Source organism: Apteryx rowi, unplaced genomic scaffold (genome assembly GCF_003343035.1).
Source record: "Apteryx rowi isolate R43461 unplaced genomic scaffold, aptRow1 scaffold_0, whole genome shotgun sequence".
NCBI classification, from domain to species: domain Eukaryota; kingdom Metazoa; phylum Chordata; class Aves; order Apterygiformes; family Apterygidae; genus Apteryx; species Apteryx rowi.
The window spans coordinates 6,394,464-6,412,953 of record NW_020447195.1 but is presented as its reverse complement, the minus strand read 5'-3'; the positions used below and the strand labels follow the sequence as shown (position 1 = coordinate 6,412,953).

The 18,490-nt window shown below is 41.3% G+C and overlaps 1 protein-coding gene across 1 annotated transcript; it reads left to right on the top strand.

Moving 5' to 3' along the window:
• The first annotated feature begins 2,264 nt into the window (after positions 1–2,264).
• Positions 2,265–17,659, top strand: ANKRD60 (ankyrin repeat domain 60). The gene is given in 8 exon segments (XM_026057857.1): positions 2,265–2,337; positions 2,766–2,911; positions 3,769–3,899; positions 6,052–6,217; positions 7,150–7,336; position 7,528; positions 17,147–17,248; positions 17,250–17,659. Coding segments are annotated over 8 exon segments (903 nt in total). The 5' UTR covers positions 2,265–2,305; the 3' UTR covers positions 17,388–17,659.
• The last annotated feature ends 831 nt before the right edge of the window (positions 17,660–18,490 follow it).

Sequence of the window (18,490 nt, the reverse complement as noted above, 5' to 3'; positions counted from 1 at the left end):
AAACTGGATTGTCTGCAATACAGCTAGTAGGTTCCTCAGCTGGGCTACGTATTTTTTTGGAGGGTTCAGTTTTGTATAAGTCTGTCTAACTAGTTTTGTATTATAGTGTACAGAATTTGTAATAAATTGTTTTCTTGCAAGATCATAAAATGCTTTCAGAAGTTATAGTCAAATATACCATTGCTATCACTGCTGTTACAGTAAACAGTATAAACTGTAAATTTGGCAACATTCTACGTTTAATTTTTTWAATTTTTTATAATTTAAAACAAATGCCTCTTCAATACAGACTTTTTGTGATTGCGATTTCTTAGCAAAAAAATAATTTTTTCTAGTTCTAATATCTTTTTCTAATGCTGGCGTTATATTGGTATTTTCTAACAGTTCAAGTTTTCTAAGACTGTTCTGACAAGGGTTTACTTCTGTTTTTTATTAACAGCTCATTAAATTTCTCAGTACTGATCAAAAGTTTTTTTTAAGTGTGTGTATATATAAATAAGTATGTTTTAAATGTACTGTATATAAATTAGATACTTTGAACATTAACCCAACCTAGTTTCTGTTTGTCAGGTAATCTTAAATAATTACCTTTTCTTGCAATAATTCACTGAAAAACACAAGCTTCTATATGTTTTAGAATGTTTGGGTAGTTTTCATTAAAATTTTTAATTAGAACATGTGTAAACAGTAAGCCACTAGCTATAAAACTTAACTAAAAGGCTAAACTAAAGGCTAAAGCTCTTGTTTTTTAAAATATTTTGGTACCTCTCTAGCTCCAGAAATTCATGTCTATTTTAAATGATATGATTTCAGCAGAGCTTTTAAAAAAGTTGTTAAAACTGTAGTTGCATGCACTAATAGGAGATTACAACATAGTTCTTTTATTTGTAGGCAATGTGCAGGTCTATGAAACAGGCTTAACCTTTGCAAGGTTTGCCTTTTTGTTTTAATTTTATACTAGACATATGATTTCAGCATGACTAAAGACTGCACTTTACATCTTGTACTAGACAAATGTATGCAATGAAGAGTAAGGCTATGTGTTCACATACAATTCTCTGGGTTGTTTAAATTATGCAAAAATATATATTTAAAAAGCCAGATGGAGCAAAGCTAGGTGGTTGATCCACTCTCACAAAAGCAGTAAGAATACCACTTTAAAACATTTCTGACTAAGGAACATGAAAATAATGTTAGTGGTGCAATATTGCTTGGATGCTATAGGTAATTATCAGGCACTTGTAATCCAAAGCATGTTAGTCATGTTGCTTAGAATTCAAACTCACTGGTATGTTATGTATGATATACGCTTGGCATCTAACAGGATGCTGCCCTAGTGGCAGTTGTGTCTGTACACAGTGTTGTTTAGAGCCCAGATAAGTGGGGACACTCTGGAAGTGCCGCTCATTTGTCAGAATAGAGAATCTATGTAACTTTTTATTTGTATTTATCTCAATAAATCCTGTGACTGTTTTATGAAATTAACTTGTAACTGACTTTTGTCATAAACAGGACATGAATGTATTTTTTGGTTAAGGAAGTGTCTCCCAAGCATAAACCAGGATCGAGTGTGGAATTCATCATACTGCATAATTAAAAAAAAAAAAAAAAAATCATAGATGGCCAGAGTTTTGAYGCGGATCTTTCTGCACTTTTTCCTCAAAGTGAGCATGCCTAAAGGGCTTTGAAACTAAAATTGTTCTGTTGGAACCGATACTCTAGCAAGGTATATTTTAAATAGCGAGAAGTCGTGTGCTGGGTGAGACTGGCTTTCAAATCCCTGTCTTAAAACCTTCCCTCTTCAAATGTCACACTGGAAGGACGTTCTGGACTGGTCTTTCACTTCGGTGTTGCTTTCAGGCTGCTTATGTTAAAAAAATCTACATAGTTGCTGGGTCCTTAGGAAAAGAAAAAAATCAATGATGCCTGGTGGGTTGGTTTTGCTGCCATTCTCAGGAGCCTTCCTGTATAGTCTGCTGCTGCAATTGCCCTCTTGGTTGTTTCAGATGCTCACTGGCAGCTCCATCCTGTGCTCTAGAACATCTCCCAACTGCTGCTAAAGAATATATAATCTCCTTTTCTTTTCTCTGCAGGATTTTAGCTGATGCAAAAGTGAGGACAGCAAACGGTCTTTTGTTTTCTTTTCCCCCATTATGCCTACCCACACATCTTGAGTAGGACGTAAGACCCTTGTGCAATACTCTGGAAACAAACAAACAAAACAGCCGTATGCTCTTTCTCCTTCACTTGAAACTAAACATATAGATTGAGATCTAAATTTGAACAAAAAACAGGAATATAAAATATGGACAGCATGATGGCTAATGTCAAAGGAAGGTATTTACCCGAGTTACTTCTCTTTCTCTACTGCCTGTCTTCCAAGCAAGTTTTTGTCATCCTAGCGAAAATCAAAAGATGGGCAGGAACAAAAAAACCCACCCCTTCCTGTAATCACCCCTCTGTATGCATGGATGCTCTCTAAGTTCATATAGGCTATTACATCACATGTGCACACCAAACAACTGTGATGTCAGTTTATGTTGCTTGGGTATCATAATGTGCTAGTGATAAACAAGCAAATCTATCCTTAATGACGTAGGGAATTTTGATTAGGGGAATTTCCAGGGGAGGGAGGAATTACTACTAGATCTTAGACTCCAGTCTTTAAAATGGTATCAAACTCCTCCTAAGAGAGGAAAGGCTTACAAACTTCTAGTCAGGAGTGGATTCATTACTATGGTTTTTTTGCCCCCACGGACCTTTAGTGTCCAGCTCCGTCTAGCTGAAACTAATGAGATCTTTTCACTGCCTCAATGCCAAAATGACTTGACTTTGAAGAAGCTTAAGCCCCATTTGGAATTACTGACTGGGATACCCCTTAATTTCCAGTGGCTTCAGTACCTGGATGAAGGTAGGAACCTGTAACCTCTGTGGGATCCTCGGAGATTATTCTCAATATCCCTGTACCTGCTAGTGGCAGCTAGCATGGTACTTACCTGGATGAAGATCAGAGTTCTGCTTTCCTCTTTTTACCATACTGTACCTGGAATTCAGCTCTTGACTTAACTGTTAACTTTGCTTCCTGCTGCTTAGAGGTAAAATCTACTCATCAGGACCTTCTTAGGAAATTGCAAGAGCTGACCTCTGAATTCCTGCCTGGTTTGTCAACAGCTGGTGCTAATACCTGGCTGATTTACCATAACCTAGCATAGCTTTAGTGAGGTTCTGGTTGATTTCTTTGCAGTTAGAACTGTGTGGAGTAATGTTGTTTCCCATTAGATCAGCTGCGTGTGTGTTGGAGTACTTAGTTTTGCAGGTAGCAAGCAGAGATACTAAGAAAAGTCCTTCCTTTAAACTTGTTTAAGTGTGCTACTTAAAACCAAGTAACCTCTTCCTGCTATTTGCTATCTCCATGTCTCCAAAACAAATCAGAATTGGTGGTTTATTTTTAAAATAAAGACACTAGGTGCACAGATGCAGTTACATATTTTCTCCTGCAGTCTTGGTGCTTGACATGCTAACTGTAGCTTTCTGTGGGCTTCAACCATACTATCCTATTAGCACTATACTGTGACCTTTTCCAGGCTGGGAGTACATCTGTGTTTTCATAGCTTTAGCACACTTGGACCAAAGCCTCCTTGGGACATTAAGATAGCAAAATTGGAGAACAACAACATGTCTAAAAATTCAGCCACCACCTTTTTAAGCTGGTCACCTTCTCTGAGGGTATGTTGACTTCCTTTTCTTTTACTTTATAACTCCCTACAGTAGATCTGCCAGACGATTCTACGTTTAAGGACAATGAGATTGTCCCTGGTGGAACGATTACAATGCGCATCTGGAGACAAGATGGCCGGGGACGTCTTGTGGCAGCTGCTGCAAAAGGAGAGACTGTGAAGGTCGATTCTGTTACTTCTGTGAACAGGAGGGTACTATATGTGGAAATGCTAAAAGCGTATTGTTGAAAGTCCAAGTGCTTTTATAAAGCAAGTCTTCATAGAGCAAGCAGTGGGGAAGTCTTTAATGGGGGAATCTTACTGTAAAAATTACGTGGGTTAGTTGTATTCCTTGCAACAGTTTAATCCTGAAAACTGAAACTTAAAGGGGACTGGTAATCTGAAGATGAGTCAGGGTAAGACTAAAGGAGGAGACAATCCTTAATGCATTTTGGTTTAGAAGTAAGACTTTTTTGTTGCTATTGGCAAACAGCACATTCAGTTGGAGTACAAGTTTTTTCTTTTCCCTGTTGTGTAACTTTTTGTAGCACTGCTAYTAGTGTGTTTCCAGATTGCTTTTCTTGTCCCTGCTTATCCTAGTTTATGAAAAAAAGTTTGGATTTTCTTACTCCAGTTGACTGCCATTTTGCTTTCCCAAGATATCTTCTGACCAAAAAATACTTAGTCCCTTAGTTAGAAGATGGGGGATCTTTTGTTCTCGGGTGTTACAGTGCGGCTAAGACACTTGGCTGATACTATGTGAACCAGAGGCATAAACTCTGTTTCTTGGTCTGTCCTCCACTGACCATACTGCTTCCGAAGTAAGAACGGGAGTCTGTACTCCTTCACAACATGTGACTGCCAAAATCACCGAGCAGGAAACATTCCCCATCTTCTCCGCTTTACCTGGTGCTAGTTGACGGACCATCTTGAGTTTGTGATCCTGTCAGATTTAATTGGTGAGAAAGCTTTTTTTTTTTTTTTTTTTTTTTTTTTTTTTTTGTGTGTGTGTGTGTGGAACAGATAGTTTCTGGTGCTTCGATAGAAGGCACGCTGCTTTCTTGATTTAGGACTGAAATGTTGTCTCAGCAGAAACACAAGGTACTCTGTGTAACCGATTTGTACTGCAAACCTTCAGGCCTGAACAGATGTGGTCATGAAATATCTTTTGGCACCTTTTATAAAGAAAGAACCATTATCTCTGTTGCCCTGGCCAAGTTCCAACTTGGCTAATTACATTCTGTTCTTCCGCGTTTCCCCAACCATTGCAAATGGATACCGCAGGRTTCTTCACTTCCTGTCGTTAACTGTTGTGTAGTGTTGCAGTTCGTTGGTAAGCAGCTGTTCTGCTTCGTGCCACAAATGGCTTGCATTTTGCTGTTGGACAAAGTGGTTTTTTTTTTTCTGTTTTTTTTTTCCCCCCATGGTTTGAGTTCCCTGTGTATCAAAAAATTTTCCTACTCTGTGTTGAGCAGGAAACGGATGTGCCACAAAGACAACAGTGGTGTTTGAAATGGAAGATGTATTGCTACAAAAACTCTGCAAAAAGCTTGTGAGAGTGTTGATTTTCAACTGGATATTGGCTTTTTGAAGAAATAATTCCGCAGCTGTTCTAGTAATGGGCTTCCACTTACTAGATGAGGAAACTGGAAACTGTGGTGCATTGTGGAAGATGTAGTCCAATCTGGAACTGGTTTCTTGTGAAGAACAGGACTGTGAAGCACCTGAAAATTGTTCCCAGGAGGCCTCTCAGCAGCACTTTAGAACTGATATGTGGGTTGTGGGTGTTTTTTTTTTTTTTTTTTTTTTTTTTTAAACCAAGGAAGCTCCTTCTGGGGTTGAATGTAATATAAGAGTATGTTTCCTGAGGCAGCTAATGCTTATGAGTTGTATACTGGCTGGAATTAAATCCCAAAGGCTTACTCGAATATCCTAGCTCATAAGGAAACTGGGCTTGCATGGTCATGCTGTTTGTCTTGGTCCTCTTCCCAAAAACTTGTAATCAGGTCAGTTTCCAGCTGATTCAAGAAAAGGATAGGGATTGCAGAGAGATGAAGTTCCTGTAAGATTTTGTAGAGCTTAATAACTATATACAAAAGGAAAACCCATATTCATGTTCCCTCCAAGGGTTGGCTATAAGTAAATATCATTGGATAGTAGAGAATCCAGATGGGACAGAAGAATAGGAAACAAGCAGATATTATTTGGCTGGTCTTGGAGTGATTTATGAAGTGTACAAGCATCCCCTAAGTACAGATACAAGCCTTTGTTGATACCTAGAAAGAATCAAATTATCCTTCAGAAAGAGATAAAAAGGTTTCTGTTTATTTTGCAGCTAGCCCATCTGGGAGTTATGGAGGACTTTGCGGGCACCACTCCATATGCAGAATTCCTGGGGCCAGAGCGGAGGAAGGAATGGGTAGCGCACCGAGCTTCTGTGGCACTGTTTGTTGCCAGCCACAGGGGCTGTGTCAGAACTGCTGAGTTTCTCCTGAGAAATGGTAATATTCTTACATAGTTACAGCCAGAAAAGAACTGTGCCAAACGCCAGATCACCCTCCTGCTTACCAAGATCCTAGAATTTTACCCAGATTGTTTTGCATGTTTTGTATTTGAGGTGGAGAATGAATTCAGCCCATCAGTCCTGATGTAGACTTGAAAACAATTAAAACTGCTGCCCTTGCTARGTGTAATGACTTTCAGTGTTAAAGCAGGAAACTCGTACTGGAAACAGGATTTCTGATTCTGACTTCCATTCTTTGAATCTCATTTATTGCTATTTTCTTAGGACCTAGAAAAGCTTAATTTTTCATCAGTCCTGTGCAATGCTTTAGCAGTCACTGAGATGCAATAAGAGTTGCAAGCATTAGTTTCAGGCTCTGGCCTTYGGGTTTTTAGTTGCTTTGCAACTAAATAAACCTTGTTTCCCCAGACATCTGCATTTGCACAGTGGACAGTCCTTTGGGTCAGTTCAGGTCACTTGAATGTCCTGAATGGGCAGGTATTTGTTCTCATTTTCAATGATTAAAAAGTGATTGCTGAGGAAAAAAAAAAAACACCTTGTCCAACAGCGTTCCCTTCAATCCAGGTTCTTGAACTTGGCTGTGTTAAAGAGAGTCCTTGTTTAAAGGATGGCATTGTTGTCCCTCGATAAGTGACAGGTCTCGGTGCAGAAGCACCGGTGATGCCCAGCCAGGGCAAAGCAGGCAGCGGTCCCCTGAGCAAAACAAAGAATATCAAGTTGTTGTTTGTTAGCCCTATTTGCCTGAAGGCGTGAGTATTTGTTCAATAGATAATTTGTTAATTCCAGTGATTAGATTGTGACTAAAGCAAACTGCCTTCAGCAAAAAAGTGAAGTAAATTCTGGCCCGCAGGTGGCATTTCCTCCCTGTCGTATGCCTTGACAAACTCGGACTCCGTGTGCTTTTTGCAGGTGCGGATTTGCATTCTAAAACCCTGCTGGGAAGGACTGCTCTTCACGTTGCTGCCGTCGCAGGCCAGCGTGCCTGCATTGAACTGCTGCTTAGCTATGGGGCACAAGCTTTTGACCCAGATCACGAGGGACAAACTGCAGTGAGCCTTGCCCACTTGTCGGGCCAGAAGCAGAGTGAACACACCATGTTCCGCTTCGAGTGGAAGAAGAAAGCAGCTGACGCTGTGCCATCCACCATCTTTGAATCAAGCCTGGCAGCAGACATCTGATCCCATATCCTAAAATACATATGGGCTGATTTGGTTCTGGAAAATTTCAGGGGACAGTCCGTAATTTTTCCAGAGACCCCCACTTCAAATATAGGTCACTGGGTGGTAGGGTTCAGTTGTGAAATAAGCTCTTATACTGGTGATGCTGCAGCTAAGATGACAGCTAGCTTGACAGCACAGCTCTCAAACGCGCTCTTAATTTGTAGCTTAAGTATTTGTAAAATTGTTCCATAGCCAGATTGGCCATTTAGTTAATATAGTTTGTAGTGGGAGCACAAGCCTGTCTGCAAGTTTGTTGGAATGCTCCTTGCTAGGGTAATTTCCTCATAGTTGGCAGTAGACCAAGGCAGTGTAGTTTAATGGGTGTTTCAGGGGCCTGGAAATCTCTAGATCTTTAATCCAGTTCTGCCCCTGACTGGCTTTATTGCCTCTGGCAGATCAGTTAAGGCCTGTTTTATAAGTAGGGGAGTCTGTCTGCCATGGGAGGGTGCAAGCAAAGCTTATGTGCATGTAAGTGGCTAATTATGATTGCCCAAAATCAAAATCAATGCTTTCTTACTGTTTCCAAATTTTTTAAGCCTCCAAGCTTTAATGGGGTTCATGAAGTCAGTGGCAGGGTGAAAGGACTTGCTGCCCATCTGCTTTCAGGCTTTGTTGGTGTCCCAGCTTCTTTAGTTGCTTTAGAAATAAAAATACTATTTGTGGTCTCTTTATGCTTCTCTGGTCAGTAGGAGGAAGCTGAGCTTCTGGTCTGTTTCCTGAGGGCGTAATGGAGACTCCAAATGCTCAGTCTCTAGCAGTTTCCATTCTCTTGCATGAAGAGAGTTTTTTTCCAAAGAGCTCAGCATTGAACTTCCAGTTAACCAGAGAAGAGGTGGTTCTCAGTGGGAACTGAGCACTTCAGAGAGCTTGGGCCACTGCCTTTTTGTCTGCAAAGCCCCATGTGTAGCCGGGAGACTCTACAAATAACTAACRTGAGTTGTTCTTGGTTGCTYGTGTCRGAGCATTTTYTTGAGCYGGTACCAGGATTGCTACATAAACATCCAGGGTCGTAGTGAGTTTTGGCCTCAAAGCCCAGGTCTGTGCTCCAGATCAGCGCGTGGGAGCGGCCGTATCCAGAGTGTGATCAAAACCAAGGGCCTGTCGTGTGCTGATGGCTCTTAGAGAGAGGTGACCTGAGCATCAGAAAGATGCAGGCAGGAGCTCAGGTACCTCTCCCTGACATCCCCCAAGAGAGGGATTGTGGCTGGTGGTGCGGCCTGAGACCCGACTCGAGTGCTCTGTTCGCAGCTTTGCCCTGTGCGCACTGACTCGGCGCAGGCAGCTCCCGCAGAGCGAGTGCCGTCGGCAGGGCTGCGATGCAGAGGACGTTGTTGTACCCACCCAGAGGTGCCCTGTTGTCCAGGACCGTCGAAGGGGATGTGAACAACGTCGCTCTATCTGTTTGCTGTCAGATATCCCCGACAGGCGCGTGGAGCGTGGCTCAGGGCCTGGGCAGTAAGTGACGTAGCAGGTACCTGGACTGGCGGCTGCCTAGCTGGGAGACGGGTCGCTGCCTCTGGCCAGGGAAGGGTCTCCCTGGGCCCGCAGTTCTCGGCTCCCTGGAGGTAAGTCCCTCCGCCTAGTTTTCGTGCGCRTGGAACGAGTGGTTTAGTGGTTGGAGCGCTGCCCTGGCACGCTTCAAGAGCGTAGCTGCRTCCCCCAAAGCCCGTCTGCCCCTTGGGGCCGGGGGCTTGGAYGCGTGCCGAGCGAGAGCAGGGCTTTGCGGCCGGGCTCTGCCCCTTCRCTGGACGTTGCCTGCCGCGGGCCTGTGCRCTGTTCTGCCAACAGCATGCGTGAACCAGGCGTGGAGACTGAAGGATCAAGGGAAAATAACGCCTTTTCCACATCTTTCCTTTTGTAAACTGAAAGTTTGGGGTGGCGGTTTTACCTCTTTGTTGCTCATACTTCCCTTTACTTTTCTTTGCCTTTTTTCCCAGCAGAGGGCACTCCGGGACTGGGCACCCTGCTTCCTGCACCGCAACTGGTGGGCTCAGGCTGGGACAGATTGGCGTGTCAGGAGAGACACACCATCATCTTCGGGTTTGTGTTTTTCATCATTAATGTATGAAAAATCTTTGTTCGCTTTCCTGGATTCAGATCTTCTCTCTTTCATTCAATTGTGTATGAGACTATACCCAGAGTTTCAAAGATACCTGCTCTAGTTTTCTTTCTGACCTGATACTTGTACTTGAAGTCTAACTCAGATCTAAGATCATAAGTATTCCTTATTGAATTTTAATCAAGCAGTAAAGCAAGGTTCAGAAATTTAGGCTACAGCAAGTACCACTTCTGAAGGCAGTTACTGGGTTTCGGGAGGACATATAGAAATACTTACGCAAGCTGACATCAATTTGATCAATATGATCCCAGAAATTCCTAATGTTTGTTTGAGGGAACACTTTCTTGGTATCATTTAAATAGAAAGTTCATTTAAACAGATTTTTATGTTGCTCTGCTTATTAATTCTTTGTGGTTTAAACATCTAGTTGTTAAATAACTGCTTACAAGGATGACAAGACCACAAATTATATCAAAGTGATCAGCAGACAGGGTATAAAAGATGGTGCTTCTGGCATTTTGCTGAGCAGTTGAACATTTCAAGTAGGATTATACAGAAAAGTCTTTAGAAATCCTTTATTATTTCTTCTTGTTGTCTGTCTAGACTGTCTAATCTTTACTCAAGCTTCTAGAAATGGGGAGAGGATTTGTAATTGCTCCTAGAAATTATGCAGCATGCTGCATAGCTCTAGGAAAGAACAGCGAATGTCATATGAAGAGAATCGGGTGACCTCAGGATAAGGATGCCAGAAATGGTAGGAAATTAAGTAGTATATGGTCATGTAGTTAGGCTCAAATAGCAAGGATTTCTGCTGGAAGCTGCAGGCTCATCCTTTGGAAAGAACAGAACAGAAGTCACCAATGAATTGCAGCTGGGAAAGGRATAAATGCCAGTGTAGAATTGTTTTGGGTTGAGTTTCAAGAGAATTTATGTCTGTGCGAGACTAGCTCATGAACACTGTGTGCACTTCTGGTTATTCATCTTCAAGAAAGGTGAATTCATGCTAGAAAAGACCCATAAACTCGCCAGGAGACAGCTCCTCTTCCAGGGAGGACTAGGAGAGTAGGGTATAGCCCAGTAAAAAGAACCATGCAAGGGGACATTATTATTCTTTACCTAAGGTCATAAATGTCATGGAGGGAAAACTATTTACACTGAAGGAGACTGCTGGGATACTAAAAGCAGTAATCAGAATGCATTTTGCAGCCCTGTTACAGAGGAGTAGGGCAAATAGGCCTAACCAAGGGTGTGCACCTTTAAAGAATGCAGTTGTTTGCTATGGTTGCCTAGAAAACTGTTTGGACTGGATGGCAGCGTTGCTGGATGATGCTGTTTTATTTGTTGCTTATCTGTTCCAAAGAATAAAAAGTGGATGTGGAAAAAGCAAATAATATTGTCTGTCTTAATGTAATGAGCTATGCTATAGTGTGCAGCCAGAAATAAGCATCAGAGAGACAACACATTGAGATGTACATCTTGGACAGAAGCATGGCTGTTGAAAAGACTGAGGCTCTGGATTCCCAAAATCCATTCTCAGCTCTGACACTGCTTCGTATATGGTCTTGAGAATCTGATTTCTGACTTGTGTAGTATTGGGAATCCCAGCAAATGTTAAATTTATGGATTGCACTTGTGTGCAAAAGTCTGCTTCCAGAAGGACAGTCATTTTAACAACCTATTCAAAGAAATAAAAATTGGCAAGCAGAGGGCTTGTGCCTTTTGCACTGCAACCCTTACTTTTTCTTCTGCTTTCTGTAGCACAGGGAGAGGATCATTCTCCAAAGGACTCTTGTGAGGATTTGTTAATGAGCTTTGGGATCTGCAGATAAAGGAACAGGGAGAACATCATGAAGAAGAATATGCGCTCAAAATGCCTAGGGTCTAATTAGGCCTGGAGCAGGACAAATGTCACAACTGTCTCCTAATATTAAGAAATCCAAAACAACTCTTTTGAAAGGACTGTGGTTCCCTTTGATGCAAAAGGCAGTAAGTTAAATACAGRTGACAAACACAGCAACAATTCATCATACTTTCATATCATTATCTGCTCATCCCCCTCCCTTGCCTGGGCAGACCCCCAGTGTTACTCACAGCCATCACGATGAGTGCTGTTTCTCCAGAGCCTTGACAAAGCTAAGGCTCAGCAAGCCTGAAACACTGACTGGCTGCTATTTAGAAATAGTCACTATGACCAGGAAGTGCCTTGGATGTCTCTGAACTGTTGCCTTCGATAATTTTGAACATTGGTAAGATGTTCCCCAAACACTTCCCCTTCCTCTAGAAATATTTCTAATTTCACATGTGTTACATCCAAACTCACTTATGTTTTTGTCTTTCTGAGCTCCTCCTATATGGGTGCTGCAGTAGAGAAAGCCTTGGCACTGTTGCTAAATGTGAGATGCTATAAGGACATAGTGATGATGGGATGTGTCTGTAAAGGGGTGGAAGTATTGCAGTGTCTGTTGCAGCATTAATTTTCAGACTTCTTGCTGCTTCATATGCCAAGGCCCTCAGGTGCATGATGTGTCTCCTTGCACAACATGAATGTCCGACCCACCGGGCTGAGCGCTGTGCCCTACTTTGGGCTACGGCAAACATCTCCTTCTGCTCCTGGTTTGTAGCCCTGAAAGTTCTTGGAATTAAGTTACAGGTTAAGCTTCTTTCAGTGAAGGCAGATAAGTTCTTTCTTTCAAAATGTGCTGTTTATTGATTGAGTTTCCATACCTGTGTGGATATGGGTGCCTCCAGACTCAAGCAGCAGTTGAGCAGAGTTTTTGAGTGTTCACGTGTGGTATCAATGCTCCTGGAAATGTAAAGCTGTCATTGATTTAGTCTTGTTGGTAAAATACAGGCTACAACAGACCTCCCTGTGGAACCTGAATATTGAAACTCAACAGCAAAAAACTGTGATTACTTTGGCATTACACAAATAACTTGTTAGCTCAGTGAATTTTCAAATAGAAAAAAGAGCAAGCTTGTTGTTGTACCTGCTCCATATTTATCAATAGGCAACAGTGGTGCAGAACGCTGTGGAAGTTCTCGTTACATTCATTTCTTAAAGTGAATCAAATGAACAGAAATTGTTAAATGCCAGAGTACAATGTGTTTTATAAAAACCCAACAGACATCAGGAAACTTGTGCTGATTGGGCTCTTAGATGTTGTTTTCCTCTTGCTTCAGAAAGAGAATTGTAGTCAGCTTGCAATCTCCCCGATATTGTTCCTGGAGGAAGCAGACAAAAAGTACCAATGAAATAGAAGGGCTGCAATTTAGTTAATTTTATGCAAAACACAATCAGCATTCAAACTGGGAGTTACCAAGCAGAAATATATTGATAGAGAAGCCAAAATATTCTCTGCAGATAAATGTTGAAATATTAAAGTCCAGAGAGACTTCTGAGATGCCTGTAGCTGTACGACAGGGAAGATGCAAGGGTAAAGCTTAGCATTGCCAAAGTCAAGAAAAGTTCGATGAGGCCGCAGTTTAATTTCTGACATGTTAGGTCAGGTCTCCAAATGGTATGAATCAGTGGAGCTCTGGTGTGACAGAAGACTTTGTATCAATAAGGACAAAGAGAAAAAACTGTTTTAGAAGTGTGTTTAGAAGAGGGTGATTGCTTATAAAACATAGTTACAAAGGAGCTATGCTAGGGAGCCAGTATGGAAGAACAATAAGAAGGGTAAAGAACAGAGAAATGTAAAGTACTGAATGTCAGCTGGGAAATRTAATTAGTGACGAATAGACAGCTATGCAGAGATCTGCTTTCCAGTCCTAGAGACCCTTTAATTCATGATGTTGGACATTTGATGTCTCATTTTGCATTTTACTTGTCATGATAGACTTCTGTTAGCATTAAAGTTAACTAAATGGATATGAGGTATTGTTGTATAGAGCAATGTGGATTCCTTTTCCCCAAACTTCTTGCATCTCACTGAAATTTTCTGATTAATCAGTCTTAGTGCCTCAAATCCCTGAAAGCTCCAGACCAGTGTGCACAGTCCGGCTCAGTCTATAGCATATCCTGTGTACACAGGCTTTCTCTGCCTTCAGTTTTTAAATTTGCTGTTCCTTGGGTTGTAACCACCAACTGTGTTTAAAGAGGACCATGTTGCAAACTCTGTCTGAGGATTGTGTTGACCATTAACATTTAGAAGGAACAGTGGTTTGCAAAGGGAAGCCAAAAGCTATACGCTTTCTAGTATGCTTCCAGCATCCCGTTTAGGTTGGTTTAATGCCTAACCTAGGCTGCAATTGAGGTTAGAGCTTTTGGTTTTCCTTCAAGTTCCAGTTCTTCATACACTGTTCTGTTTGCAAGATTTGTTTGACATGACTGTCTGGTATTGTTTGACAGTGTTTTGCTAGGATTCCTGTGTGCTCAGAAGCTAATAAAGGAACCGTCAATTTGGAAAGACAACCTTAAAATATGATCATACTGGCTTGGGATAAGAAAGGCAGAGACTCCTTGTCCAAGCCTCTTCCATGGAATTTGTGATGCTATTTCAATTCCTTTGGTTTCCAGTAACCAAACAACTATTGGGGTCAAGCAAAAGTCAAGGTGTAAAAATTCATCACTATGAGCTTCCTTACTTGTAAGCTGGGCCATATGTTAGAGGAATGATCTGTGCTACAGCAGTTGTCTTATATCTCTTGATAAGCATTTGTATGCATAATTCAAATGTGTGAGTGTGTTTGAATTCCAGCCTGTATTGATTGAATTGGTCTCTGATAATAAGTAGGATAAATAAATCAGATGGGAGTTAAAGCATTGGTGTGCTGTATGGGAAAAACATATAAATTCAGCGTAGCGACCTTGAGCAGGAGGTAATTTCAAAAGTGACTTAAATATGCTGACAGTATAAAGGCTGGGCAAGCTGGAGGGGGTAAGAGGGTAGGGGACAGAGGAACAAAACAAACTCATTCAAAATGATTTGGATATATCAGGATTACAGGCTGATAAGTGGCTTATGCAGTTTATTATAGAGAAGTGTTGAGGTAATGAGGTCAGGGACCAAAAGTAATCAGAGACTCCAGTCGGAGTGAGAGCAGTGTGGAATACAGATCAGAGCATGGCGAGAGGGCACCGGCAGCACAGGGGGAAGCCTTGTCTAAGGTGAATAGCTGTCTTGATGCCTCCTTCCTTACAGAGCTCTGCTCTATGGCTGTGTCCACTGCATGGCTGAGAACCTGTTGGCCCTGCTAAAGAGGTTCTGTTCAGCATTACCAGTCTGTGAATTGGCTTGTAAATGAAATCTGGGTTTAAGATGATCTTTCTCCTTGAAGATCTCCAAATACAGTTGTACCTTGTTCTGGAGGCAAACCAAGTAAAGCAAAGGGGAAGAAGGAGGGAATACAGCCACCTCAGTATGAATTAGAAGGACAGTCAGGCCTTGTCTATCCACATGAAAACAGTAAGGAATCCTTTCACGCTGGTTTGACCAAGCAGAAATTCTTCAAGGCCTATGAGATGGGTGTCTGCTAGCTGTAGATGAATCAAGAAGAATCTAGCTTTTGATGTTACAGGAAACATGAACTGCAAGTGAGCTGCCTGATGGTCCATCACACTGACTTTATATAGCTCGACTTCCTGAAAAATACAAAAAAAGTGTTATTTCAGACTAAGGAGCACACTGCTGGGTCACAGCAAAGTTAAGAGCAATTGGTGAATCTTTCCTCTGTTTGCCAACCTGAAGGTAGAGTCTGTGGTTTTGAAAGTACTTGTTTTCTCTTCTGGTTTTCTTTTCTTCTTTTTAGCTTTAATGCCCATCTTCATCTTTCCCCTAAACTGTAAGTTTTGCATTTTTTTCTCAGTTGTGGCTAAATGGCTTTTGAAACCCAGTTAACAGCAGAAATAATAAAAGGAGAGCTCTTTTTCGGCATTAAAGTCTGATATCCTCACTGCTTCCTTCATTCTTTTAGATAATATATTAACCACTTCTGTTTAAAAATACTCTCTCAAACTTAACCCATATCTCTAAATATAATTTTTACACTTATTTTTCACAGAACAGATTAGATACTTGAAAATGTAATCTTTCTTCCTGGCATACCTTCTACTGTCACAATTTCATTTACATTCCCAATATCTGATGTTTTCCAGTATCTTAACACTCAGGGCATATCAATAACATAGACTTCTTTTTTTCTTTGACTTTTCCTGGCTTGGTGCTATATTAGATAGAAATCCAGGCTCATCATTAGTGTCTGGAAGCCAGGGCTGCATGGGTTATGTGTGTAGTAGTTGAGTGAAGGGACTGAAGAGCTATAGGGAAAACTGAACTGGGGAAGACAGAAACTAAGGCAAGTCATGAATGGTAACTTAATCTCAAGTCCTAATGCTTATGTTGTATCAGACTTGAGCCATGAATGTGGAGTGGTGGAAGAATCCTTGGGGAAATACAAGATGTACTTGAAATTTTTGCTGTTCCAGGGATCTCTTCAGGCTTTTCTGGCCTCCTGTTAACACGCTGTCCAGTTCAGTGTCACGGTCTGGGATACTGGAAACATGAGGTTTGACATGCACCCTACCCCCATGCAGAGAAGTACATCTCCCTGTGGTTGCTTACACTGTTGTAACAATAATAACGAAAGAGGGATGACTTCTGCATACTTTTTGTTCTCCATCGGTTCTCCATGGCAAATGGTCAGTGTTAGAATCTGCATCCTTGGAGTTCTGTAGTCAATTTGGGCTGTTGTCACGTGCTTAGCTAATACCCTCTAGTAATTTTATTCCTTATTCACATGCACACTTAATGTCCTTAGTCATTAAACTGAAAAATGTTAACCTTGTCATAGTTGACTGGAAGCAGAAAAGTCCATTTAGTTCTCAGGGGRATGAATTCTAATTTTCTGCCTGTCAGAAAGTGACATTTTACATATTTTTCTTTTTTTCCCACCAGTTTAGTGCTAAATTTAAATGTGTGTGTCGTAGGAATAGACCTTTTGTCCCTGCTAAACACCCCAAAAGTCTTGGCAGGTATCCAATGTGTGAGACTCTTGACCAATAGCTACTGCTAGAGCTCATTTCAGCACTGAAGAGAATGGGAGGTGAGAATGAAAAGTTTTAGAGATAAGAAGTCATCGCAGAGGGCACATTAGCATTGCATGTCAGAATGCMTATTTTTCCCCCCAGAAAATATGGATGAAAAGCAGCTCATCTGGAATAAAATATCCAATGAAGAAACAAATTATGTTAATCAAGCAGACTAGTACTAATATTTGTCATTAAGATGTGACAACTTCTATTTAGTGCCACAAACTACTGGGGAGCCTTTGAAAAATGTACTGGTTTGAAGGCAACTTGTCTGCAGATACTGAGTTCACTGTTCTATGAAAGGGAATAACTTGTCTTGAAAAATAGATGGCACTTATGGCAAAGAGAAATAACCCTCCCACAGATTACAGCTGTTTATTTGGCACTCTCTGTTGTGCTGGTCATCTTATCTCATCAGTGAATMTTTTATAAGTTACTTTTTTTTTGATAAATTTGCACAAAAATGTCCTAGCAAGACATTGTGTACTGGCTGCTGGCCATGTTTTGAGGAAGAGAAGTTACTACAAAGAACTGGGAATCTAAATTAAAAAGATGGATTAAAGAGAAAACGAGGTGTGGTTATTTTGCTTTTTACAGATGGGAACCAAGGCAGGAGAGACTGACCGCTGTGGCCAAAGTCACCCTGGGAGTCTGTGGAATTGCATCCTGATCTTTGAAGTCCAATTCCGGTGTCTTTACTGTCAGATTATCTTTCTGTTCCCTTGCTGCTGAATGTAGATTTAAGATGCACATGTGTAATGAGCCAAATGTGTTCTGCACGTGTTTGATTAGCCAAATTCTGACCCTAGGCACATGTGCCAAGCTCTTCCTGATCTAGTTAAGAGTGCATTCAAGGWTGGGCTCACCCCAAAGAGTGCAAAACAATGTAGGCATTTAGTTTATGAAAAATTTCCTTCCTCGACTTGGGGTGGCATTCCTTTACCCATTTGGTGTTTTAACCAACTGGGGCTTTTCTGTAAGCTCTGGAGAAGCGATGGCAGACCACTGGTTAATAAGCTGGGTGGCTGATTGTGTGATCTTTTGTATTGCCTGCACACCAGATACTGATTAATGATTAGCATGTAACAAATTAATAAATCAATACCACAAACAAATAAACCATCCATTACAGTGGCCTGTCAAGTCTCTTCATTGTCTGAGAGAGGAGTGAGACAGTTGCAGGCATTGCATTCTCTTTGTGCAGTGTGTAAATCCCTCTGGACTATGAGGTATTTTGACACTTTGCAGATATGATGTACAGATGAGATTAATTCTATTCCATCGGTAAGTTGGGACTTGCTGAGAAAAGCATTTGAAGTTTTTTGCCTGGTTTTGTTCTGCACTGATGTTCTTGAGGGGAAGGGTGAGTGGTCAGCACAGTAACTGTGGGTTCAGGAGGTACAAGTTTGATGTGCTGTCTTCCTGTCTTCCCTGGTGTCTTGCCTGGAAGGGTTTATCCACACTGACTAACTTCAGATAACTAACTTCAGAGTCCAAAGTTAAGACCTTATTACCTAAGCACCCGCTGCAGCTTTATGAGAGAGCAAGGATCCTGAAGGGTATCATTTAGAGGACCTAATTTGGACTGCAGTCCTGAATCATGGCCAGAGAAGTTTAAAATTAAACCGGGTAAATATCAAACATCACTGACCTTAGTGTCTCTGAGCCAGAATCAAGAAACTAATTGAGTTACTGTGATGCTGGTATCATCATCAATGGGATGTTAAAAGCCTGAAAACTTTTGTAGAGCTGGCCTTATTTTCTTAGGAAATTGAAACCACTTAAAGGTGTTGATACTTTAAGGATTACAGGTAATTAGTGCCTGTGAAACTGTCAGAGAGATTCAGACAGAATTTGGAGATAGTTTCTGAATCTAAGCAAACACCTCCAAATCCAGAGTAGGACAGGGGAGGAAGTAAATCTCGAAGAACCTGATTTTTC